Source organism: Meles meles, chromosome X (genome assembly GCF_922984935.1).
Source record: "Meles meles chromosome X, mMelMel3.1 paternal haplotype, whole genome shotgun sequence".
Lineage (NCBI taxonomy): Eukaryota > Metazoa > Chordata > Mammalia > Carnivora > Mustelidae > Meles > Meles meles.
In genome coordinates this window covers 48,289,467-48,299,325 of record NC_060087.1, presented here as the reverse complement: position 1 = coordinate 48,299,325, position 9,859 = coordinate 48,289,467, and the positions used below count along the sequence as shown (strand labels likewise).

General features: G+C 46.6%; 1 protein-coding gene and 1 pseudogene across 1 annotated transcript; one reads left to right on the top strand and one right to left on the bottom strand.

Annotated features, from left to right (window-relative positions):
* Window positions 1-126: 126 nt before the first annotated feature.
* On the bottom strand, window positions 127-9,613 carry APEX2 (apurinic/apyrimidinic endodeoxyribonuclease 2). Its single transcript, XM_045995675.1, has 6 exons — window positions 9,364-9,613; window positions 8,261-8,344; window positions 6,126-6,306; window positions 5,427-5,573; window positions 4,633-4,702; window positions 127-1,399 (listed from the first exon to the last, which is right to left on the bottom strand). Exons 1-6 carry the CDS (start codon window positions 9,518-9,520, stop codon window positions 491-493), a joined length of 1,548 nt encoding a protein of 515 aa, XP_045851631.1. The 5' UTR covers window positions 9,521-9,613; the 3' UTR covers window positions 127-490.
* On the top strand, window positions 7,470-8,238 carry LOC123935166 (annotated as a pseudogene).
* Window positions 9,614-9,859: the final 246 nt, after the last annotated feature.

Here is a 9,859-nt window from a genome sequence, read left to right as displayed (position 1 = left end):
TACCACTCCTCCTTCTTCCCCCCTTCCTAGAAGTTGTATTATCAGGCTACAGGCAGCTGTCAAACCTAGTGTTGAGGTAATGTCTGACTCAACTTCATGAAGCATATCCAAAATGTCTACATGACATGGTGTACTAAAACAAAAATAGACTTTATTTAGGCACAGATATATCTCTCAACAAGAAAGAAAAGGGTTTAAAATCAACTTCCTGGGGCAACTGGTTCCTGTGCACTTCTGACAGAAAGGTGGGAAGTGGAGTGGGGAACTAGGTCACAGCATTAAGGAACAAGAAGCTCACCGATGAGGAGGAGCTAGGCAGGAAGAAAAATCATAGAGGGCTTAAAGGAAGAGGAAGAGGAAATGGAAGAGTTCTTTAGGAAAGTGGAAGAGGAGGAGGAGTCCTTGGGGGAGAAAGAGGCAGCTTAGGAGGGAGCTAGCTTCAGATTATGTACAGGATTGACCATGCCAGACATCTGTACCTTGGGTTGGTTCAGCTGGGCCTGCTCCAGAGGAAGAAGTTGCAGCGGGAGGAAGGGTCAGTGGGAGGACCCTGGGGCCTGGCACAGATATAGAAGTGGCGGCCCAGATTGGGTCCTGGCTTCTTCACAGTTCTCATCACACATGGCTCCCTGTGACCCCCACAAAGGGGCATGGGCAAGGGCTGCCCCAGCACAGACTTCCAAAAAGAAGTCTGTACCTCCTTTTCATCCTTGGCCTCTGAAGCACTGGCCAGCCCCTCCACCACTTTTGTCATCACCTCCTCTTCTGGAGTCTTTGGGGTCATGAGGGCAACCACACTAGGAAGCTCTGAGATAGGAGAAGCTTGGGGACAACTAGAAGATGGCTGGAAGTAGCTTGTCAGGTTTTTTTGGCCTCTGCTGGGGCCAGCCTGACTTGGCCGAGGCCTGGTTGAACGCACACGGGCTTTGTTTTGGTGCATCTGTATCCGGGTTTGTTTGCTGAGTCGCAGCGCTGATTGCTTGAACACAGGATCTTGTTTGAGATGAACTAGGAAGCGAAGGATCTTGAGCTGGGTACCTGCAAACTCGGGGAGGAAGCGGGTACATAGAGGTGGGCACTGTTTTGCTGGCACAGAGGACACACTCAAGACTGCACCCACGGGACAATGATCAGAGCCCATCACCTCAGGCAGCCGGAAGGAGTCCTGGAAGGTTTCTATTACCAGGGTCCGATCCCCCAGCACATAGTCAAGCCGGGAACCATAATTCAGGTGGCGGGCCCCACTAACTGCTGACCAGCAGGTGAATGCACCTTCCTGCTTTGGCTGGAAGCAGCGGTAGCTGTCAATGAAGGGCCGTATAGGGGACCCAGCCTGGCATCCTAGGTTACTGAGCAAGCCATCCATCCACTTGCGCCCTGGGTCCTCTTCAAAGCATTCCTGGGGAAGGGGGAGAAGGATGAGACAGAGGCAAAACTAGATGCCTAGAACTGGAAGAGACTTAGACTAACTGCTTCATTTTTAAGATAAGAAAATGTGAGTGTCCTAAAAAAGACTATTACTCAGGGTCACACAGCCCAGAACTGGCAGAGCTGGGATTAAATGTTAAATCTGAAAGCTTGTTGTTTGCTTAATCAAAGCAATTCTCAGAACTGCTCACCAAAAGGATGGAAAGCAGGAAGTTAAAAGTGGTTATCTCTAGGAAGTAGGACTGGGATTAGGTGGTAAGAAAACTGCTACCTTTTCATTTAAACCCTCTGGAACTATCTGGCTTATTTTGTGGGTGTCAAAGTTCTCACAGACCATCTCCTCTCTCTCCCACAAACTCCTTAGCTGAGGAGTTCCAGAAATCCATACCTAAATACTTCCTTTGGCTCTGACCCCCATTTCATCCACCCATCCAATCCATCTGGCCCACCCACTCATTCAATGAAAAAAACATTTAAAGAACACTGATTATATGCCAGGCATGGTACTAGATACAAAGTGGGAACATGAGCTTGTCCAAGGTACCAATGAGGCTTCCTTTCAGGAAGTGATCTGGAGCTGGAAAGTTAAGGCTGAGCAGGAGCAATCCAGGCAGAGGGTGTTATAAATTGAGATTGCAACCTCTGTAATGAGCCTGTGGAGAGAGGAAGCATGAACTCAAAAGACAAAGGGAGACCAGACTGGGGACCAGCAGACCAGCAGGAGATAACTATCGTAGTCCATATAAGCAAGAGATGATAATCACTTAGACTAGGGTAGAGCCAGAGGAGATAAATAAAAATGAAATTAAAAGATGATTTGGAACTGAAATCAACAGTACCCACTGATTGTGGGGGTAGAGAATAAAGACAATATTAACATAATTCCCAGGCTTCTGGATGGAGTAGCCAAGGGGATGGTGGTGTCATTTAGGGAGATAAAGACTAGAAAAGCCAGTCTTTTGGGGACGTGGACATATTCTGCTATTTTGGAAAGATTGTGTTTGTCATTTGACCTGATACTATTAGTCTTTTCCTGGCAGGAAGAATGTAAGAGGTGCACTTGAGAGATCTATGATAGTTCTGAACTAGGAAGAAAAGGCATAAAGTTATATGACACTATTGCAGGAAGGAGAAAGAACAGACTGAGTTAATGCCTGATGAGAAATAAGGTAGGAAGGGACTAAAGGCTTGCACTTTGTAATGTACACTCTCTTCCCTGTCACACCATCACCACCATTTTTCATTATCTCATTTCTGTTCATTTTCCCAACTTGGTGCCACATCTGTTTATGTAGCTCTTCTCCAAGTTAATCAAAAGACTCTTCCTACAGCCCCTTCTCTGAGCCAAGCTCAATGCTGAGTTGGACTATGCCAGCATAAGTTACTGATCGCTCCCCTCATGAGCAAGCTAAGATGAGAACTGGTTTGTAGATTCTAGGGCAGCAGTTCTAAAGCCCGATTGTACAAGAAAATCAACCTGGAACCTTGTAAAACATACTGCTACCCTGGCCCCACAACCAATAGATTCTGATTTAATTGGTCTAGGGTGGCACCAAGGTATTTTTTAAAATATTTTATTTATTTATTTGACACAGAGAGAGGGAGGGAGAGAAAAAGAGAGAGAGAGAGAGAGCACACATGAGCGGGGCAGAGGGAGAGGGAGAAGCAGGCTCTCCGGTGAGCAAGGAGCCCAATGTGGGACTCGATCCCAGGACTTTGGGATCATGACCCAAGCTGAGGGCAGCCGCTTAACCGACTGAGCCACCCAGGAATCCCTAGGGTGGCACCAAGGTATTAACATTCTTATAAAGGCTCCTTGTTCTAATGTGCTGTCAGGGAATGAGAACCACTGGCCTAGAGGGACTCAAAGATGAAAGGTTCATACAACAACAGCAACAACAACAAAAGACAGGGAGGGTACAGTGAGAAAAATCAAAATGAAAATAACTTTTTCAATAGGCTGAAAGGAGATAACCTAGCTGGAGTGGACAAAGTATGTAGGGGACTGAAGATGGAAATGCAGATTAAAAAGCCTTCGAGGGGCGTCTGGGTGGCTCAGTGGGTTAAGCCTCTGCTTTTCACTCAGGTCGTGATCCCAGGGTCCTGGGATCGAGCCCCGCATCGGGCTCTCTGCTCAGCCGAGAGCCTGCTTCCCCCTCTCTCTCTATCTGCCTCTCTGCCTACTTGTGATCCCTCTCTCTCTGTCAAATAAATAAAATCTTAAAAAAAAAAAAAAAAGCCTTCGATGCCAGGCCTAGATGTTTTCTCTGTATTGCAGAGGTAACAGGGAGGAATTGAAAGTTCACGAGCAGGAAACAGTGTATTAGGGAAATGATGAAGACAATGTGGAATTCAAGGACCTCAAAATCTGGCCCCCAAAGGACTTTCCCGCCCCGTCTCCCGCCACTCACTTCCCTTCCCGTCAACCCCTAACAAGAATGGGACTTGCAGTTCACCATGCATACCAAGAAAATTCTCATCTTGCAGCCTTTGCTTAAGCTAGAATGCTTTGCTTCCCCCACCCCCAAAGTTCTGTTTTACTCATCTTTTAAAATTCAACCATTTTCAGAAATAAGATGAAACCAGAGAGGGAGACAAACCACAAGAGACTCTTAATCTCAGGAAACAAACCAAGCGTTGCTGGAGGGGAGGGGGGTGCGAGGGATGGGGTGGCTGGGTGATGGACACTGGGGAGGGTATGTGCTATGGTGAGTGCTGTGAATTGTGTACGACTGATGAATCACAGACCTGTACCCCTGAAAAAAATAATACATTATATGTTAATTTTAAAAAATTCAACTACTTTCAGATGCCTCCCTAATGTCTAGATTGGCCCAGGAATCCCATTTCTCCAGGTTCCCCTAGACTCCTGGCCTGCCATCTCTGCTTCAGCTCTGAAGATATCTTTCTATAATTGGCTAGTTGTAAGTCCACAGCCCCCCACCATGCTGAAACCTCTGAGGGAACAAGAGCCAGAACTGACTGGTAACTGAGTCCTAAGCACATGGCTCACAACCAAGTCAAGGGTAAGACAGTAATGTTTCCTGAGTGAATGAACAATCTTCAGTGCTTTGAGAAGTTATTTCAAACTAAGCTCTGCTTTTCCATGAAGGAAGCTACCCTTGGACCCAAAATCTAGCATTGGTTGGCTGGTTAAACAGAACTACAGTCAGAAGTGAGGAAAGGGACCTAGAAGAGCCTTACCACGTTGACTGCATCCCAGTGGTCAATGGGGCGGTGGGCTGTATTCAGGTCACCCAGAATGATCACATGGCTAAAAAACATGACATGGGATTATCAACTAGACACTCAAGAAAGGGAAGCAGTAGTCCTGGCCCATCTACTGTCTTCTAGGCCCAAGAGCTCAGCCTCTCCTCACATTTTAAGGCCAAAGTGGGAGCCCATAGCAATGCATAGTTCCAATCTTACCATAACCTTGCTAAGTTTTATGCCTGACCAACCCAATCCTGATCTCCAAGGATGGCATCATTCCCTGACGTGACCATCTCACTTATCTCTACCTAATGGTATCTTTCTAGTCCTGTAAAGTTGAAGCCAGGTACTTCTCTTAGGTAGTATCCCTTGATTACTCTAACCCACCCTCACTTTCCTGTCCGTCCCTCGGACAAGACTTTTCATTTGCTCCTGGGCACTTTAGCGTCTTCATCTCATTTCATCCTTAAAACTACTCTGTAGTAGAGATTCATACACTCACTTAACAAGAGAAAATAAAGCAGAACTAGCCTCGGGACTCATAGTGAGTAAAAGGAGCCAGGAAAGGTGTTTAGAGGTATCTGAGTACAAAACCCATATCTGTATCACTTTACCTGGTCCTCACAGCTCATACAGTGCAGAGCCCATTCAGGAAGGCACGCTGATGTCTCCAACAAGGCTATAAAGGAACTCAAAAGACAAAGATCCCATATCCTTCCAATAGAGCTTGACACCTAAATGGGTTGGGCACCTAGAACAAACTCAAGTACTCAGGCTTACAATACCTGCCAGCTGCCAGGAGGGCTTCAGCTCTGATCTGCAGCAAGCGATAAAAGCGCATTTTAAAGGACAGCCGCTCAGGTTTCCCAGCATCCGCATGGGGGCAGTACACGTTGATTAAGGTCAAGGTCTTCTCTTTCCCTTCCCATGTGCTGAAGAGACCACCCCCAAAACACAAGAAAAAGTCATTTCCAAGCCTCTTTTCCCCCCACACCACGTGGCTTCCCCTTAATGTTTTCCTATAGGATGGATATGAAGAAGGGGACAGAAAGACATGTCCCCTTGTATGGCATGAATGTACTGGCATGCACAGGACTTAGGGACTGACTACAGGTAAGGCAGGGAGGGGGCACTAGGATAACACCCAGGTAAACCAGGTGATGGTGCTGCCATTCACGACAGGACATCCAGAAAGACAGCAACTTGGGGCAATGAGCTGCTAAGTTGCATTTGATGTGCCTGTGGTAATAAGAGAGCTGGACCTCCCAGCCAGTTCCCCACTGTAGAGATGGGGAACTCAAACCTCAGAGGGGAACATGATTTGCCCAAAGTCACACAGTGAGTAACCCAGCCAGAACTAGAGTCCAAGAAAGGCAAATGTGGGACATTTTCCATGATGAATATATGTTTGTAAGGTGAGTTCAGAATCACCACACTAATAGTAGAAGCAACAGTGCTCAGTGACAGGGGGATGGGGCTATTACCGGATCTTGTGTTGTGTGAGGAGGGCCCGGCCCTCACTATCCAGAGCCCGAAGCTCCTCTTGGGTGAATTCATCCATGTTTCCATAGCAACCCACGTCCCCATCATGAGTGGCAAGTAGGCCACTCAGGCCTTCTTCAGCAGCCATGGGGGTAGCACTGTCCTTACAGAATGTGGCTACACCTGGAGACAGACAGGATACTCTAAAAGCCCATTGCATAGCTTATTGCCCCACATAGGTCCCCCGAGTCATCTTCATCTAGTGTGGCTGTACTGACAACTCTCTCAACTCCAGGGCCATGGATGGCTCCCGAGAGACTGAGGCAATTCTACCCAAATCCTGGAATGTCAGTTCCTTCATCTAAAAAAGCCACAGGGGGCACGTGGATGGCTCAGTCGGTTAAGCATCTGCCTTATGCTCAGGTCATGATCCCAGGGTCCTGGGATGGAGCCCCGAATGGCTCCCTGCTCAGCAGAGAGCATCTCCTGCTGCTGCTCCCCCTGCTTGTGTTCCCTCTCTCTGTCAAATAAATAAAATCTTAAAAAAATTAAAAAGCCACAGAACAATAATAGCTACTAGTCTAAGTGTTTTACATGGACAGGTGGTAAGTGCTCAAAAAGTGTTAGCTATTATTATTATCACACGGACTAATCTGTTTAATCCTTCTACAGGCATACCCCAGTATATTGCGAGTTCAGTTCCAGAACACCACAAAAAGCAAATATTGTAATAAAGCAAGTCAAATGAATATTTTGGTTTCCCAGGACAAACAGAAGTTATGTTGTTACTATACTGTAGTCTATTAAATGTGCAATATAACATTATGTCTAAAAAATGTGTATGCCTTAATTAAAAAATATTTCATTGCTAAAAAAATGCTGTCACCTGAGCTTTTAGGAAGTTCCAAGTACTGATCACAGATCACCGTAACAAATATGATAAAAAAGTTTAAAATATTGTAAGAATTACCAAAAAGTGACAGAGACATGAAGTGAGCAAATGTTGCAGGAAAAATGGTGCCAAGACATTTGCAACACAGGGTTGCCATAAAACCCCTCAATTTATAAAATATGCAATATCTGTAAAACATAATAAATTGCTTTACATATATATGTATATATAAAAATATATTCTATATATATAGATTCATATATTTGTTACATGTTTATTTACATTTAAGTTTATATATATTATATACATATATCTATATATAAACATACACATATCTACAAAACAAGGTATGCCTGTACTAGCCATACTAGGTAGGCATTATCTCCACTTCTCAGCTGAGAAACTTGAAGCATAAAAAGGTTGATTAACTTGCCAGAGGGTACACAGCAAGGAAGTGAGGTAGGATTCAAACCCTGGCAGTCTGGCTCCAGAGCTCATACAATTAACCACCACATGACTGTGCTTCCCAAGTCAAATAGGATAATTTTACACATAAAAACTATCCTTCACGTAGCTTTATGTGACATTAGTTCTGTGGACTAAAAGCCTGGGGGCCTGCAACATCAGACAGAGTGAGGGGATGCAACAGAGGTAGGCCAGAGCTGTTGCGGTCGCCATGACCCACGGTAACCAGTGTTAGCTCAACCGCCAGAAGAATATGAAAAAGCAGAGATACTAGTTTAAGGGAAAGTACCAAGGTGACAGACTTTCTGCTGATACTTGCAAACAGAGGGATTCAGAGATCATTCAGCAGAAGCCGAAAAAGGCAAACGAGAAGGAGAAACCCAAGTAGCTTTGTGGCTTCGAGTCCAACCCTCTAGGCCTCCCCTGTGTACCTGGAGCCAAACCCACCACGCTCATGTTTTCTCGTGTAGTGCTCACAGGTTCCAGCACCAATGGCATTCCTTTTGCCCTAAGTCTTCAGTGGATCCCTTTTGTGCTTCCTTCCCCTCAGGTAGCCTCTCTACCCCTGGGCCATCCTGGGAGTTGGGGGGGGGTACCCTTTCCCAGTGTTTTTTTATTCCTGTGGGGCTCACCCCAAAGTATTAAAAGCAGCTTTGTAATTTCAAAAGAAAATTAAAAATAAAATCCTGAGTTTCTTATTACCTTATCAAATACCGGAAACCCTTTCACCCCCGACCTGCCGCGATCACTAATTTACAGTCCCCAGAAAGCCCCATTTACCAGAATAGCCACTGCGGTTGCGGCTGAAGCTGAAATAGGAGTTATAGCCCTCAACGATAGCCAGAGGCTCTCTCAGCACATCCCCTACAAAAAAAAAAAAAAGATGTAAGATTGTGTCAGAGATAAAGGTAGGGCCCCAGACGCAAAGGTCTGGAATTGAAATTGTAGACTAATTCTTTGCACACATCAGAGCCAGAGCTGGGAGGGAAAGGAAGTATCTGTGATTAGAGGAGGAACTAGAAAGGTGGGGACTAGAGAGGGAACTGATTATCAGAATAAGAAGGAGGTAGGCTATGGAATGGGAGGAGGGAAATTAGGTGAGAGGAAGCTAGTGATTAGGTGAAAGGAGGGAGCTGGAGGCGGGAAATGGAATATGGGAGAGACAACTGGGAATCCGAGCTGGGGATATGAGGTAGGAGAGGGAGGTAATTAGAGGATCTGAACTGGGGATGGAGAAAAAGTTGTTAGAGAGTCTTAGAGGGGGGTGTAAGAGAGAGGGAAGAAATGGGGGTTGTTGAGCTAGGGTGGGAGAGGGAGAACTAGGGGATCTATTCTCTGCGTGGGACATGAGATAGAAATGATAAGAGGTTCTGAGGCTGGGAAGGAGAAATGTGGTAGAGCTCTAGGGGATCTGAGGGGAGAACTGAGGATCTGAGATGGTGAGGTAAAAAGGAAGAAATCAGGGAGTCCTATCTAGGGGGGAAGAAGGGGTGGGAATTAAAGGATCTGAGATCGAGGCAGGGAAAGAGAATTGGGGAATCTAATTTGGGAGTTGGAGCTGAACAGTGAGTGAGGAGGAGGAAATTTGGGGTACTGAGCTGGGGCAGGAGAATGAGTGGGAATTAGAGGATCTGTGCCAGGATGAAGGTTGCACGGGTGAGGGAATTAAAGCTCTGCTGACGACAGGAGATGAAGCAGGAATTAAGACATCAGGCCGTGGTGAGAAATAGGGGTTTAGGGGGAGGGGATCAAGATTCTGAACTGGGACTAAGAGGAGGACTCTACGGGTAGAAAAATGGTGAAGTAAAATGAGATTAAGTAGGGGACAAACGTTAGTGTAAAAGATAAAGTATGGTAGGGATCCTGGATTTTTGAGCGCTCACTAGTCACTTTGGTCTCCTGAAGGCAGACGATGTCGGCATCCAGCTTGTCCAAAATGTGCCCCACGGCCATGGCGGCACAGTTGCTGGGCTCCTTGTATACCATCCCTTGCAGGGGGCTCCGGATCCCATTGATGTTCCAGCTCACCACCCGCAACATCTCAACAGCGAACTGCAACACTTCACAGTCCGCGCCCAACCCAGGGGACACAGGATGGCCGGACACCAGCACCCACTCCCGAGTTAGCCAAATCCCGCCTTCCGCGCGCATTGGCGCATGCGTTCTCCTGCGCGCCACAAAGCCGTCGGCGAAAGTGGGGCGGGGCTTCGATCTCCCCAGTTCTCATTGGCGGGAGGAGCGGAACTTGATGGTGTGGTGCAGATGACTAGGAGGAATGAATGCAAGAGGAAGTCCTTCAGCTAGGCCCCTCCTCCTCCCGCCGCAAAGTGGCCCAGGCGTCAGAGTCTGTCTGCCTTTCCGTCTGGCTCACCAGACCCG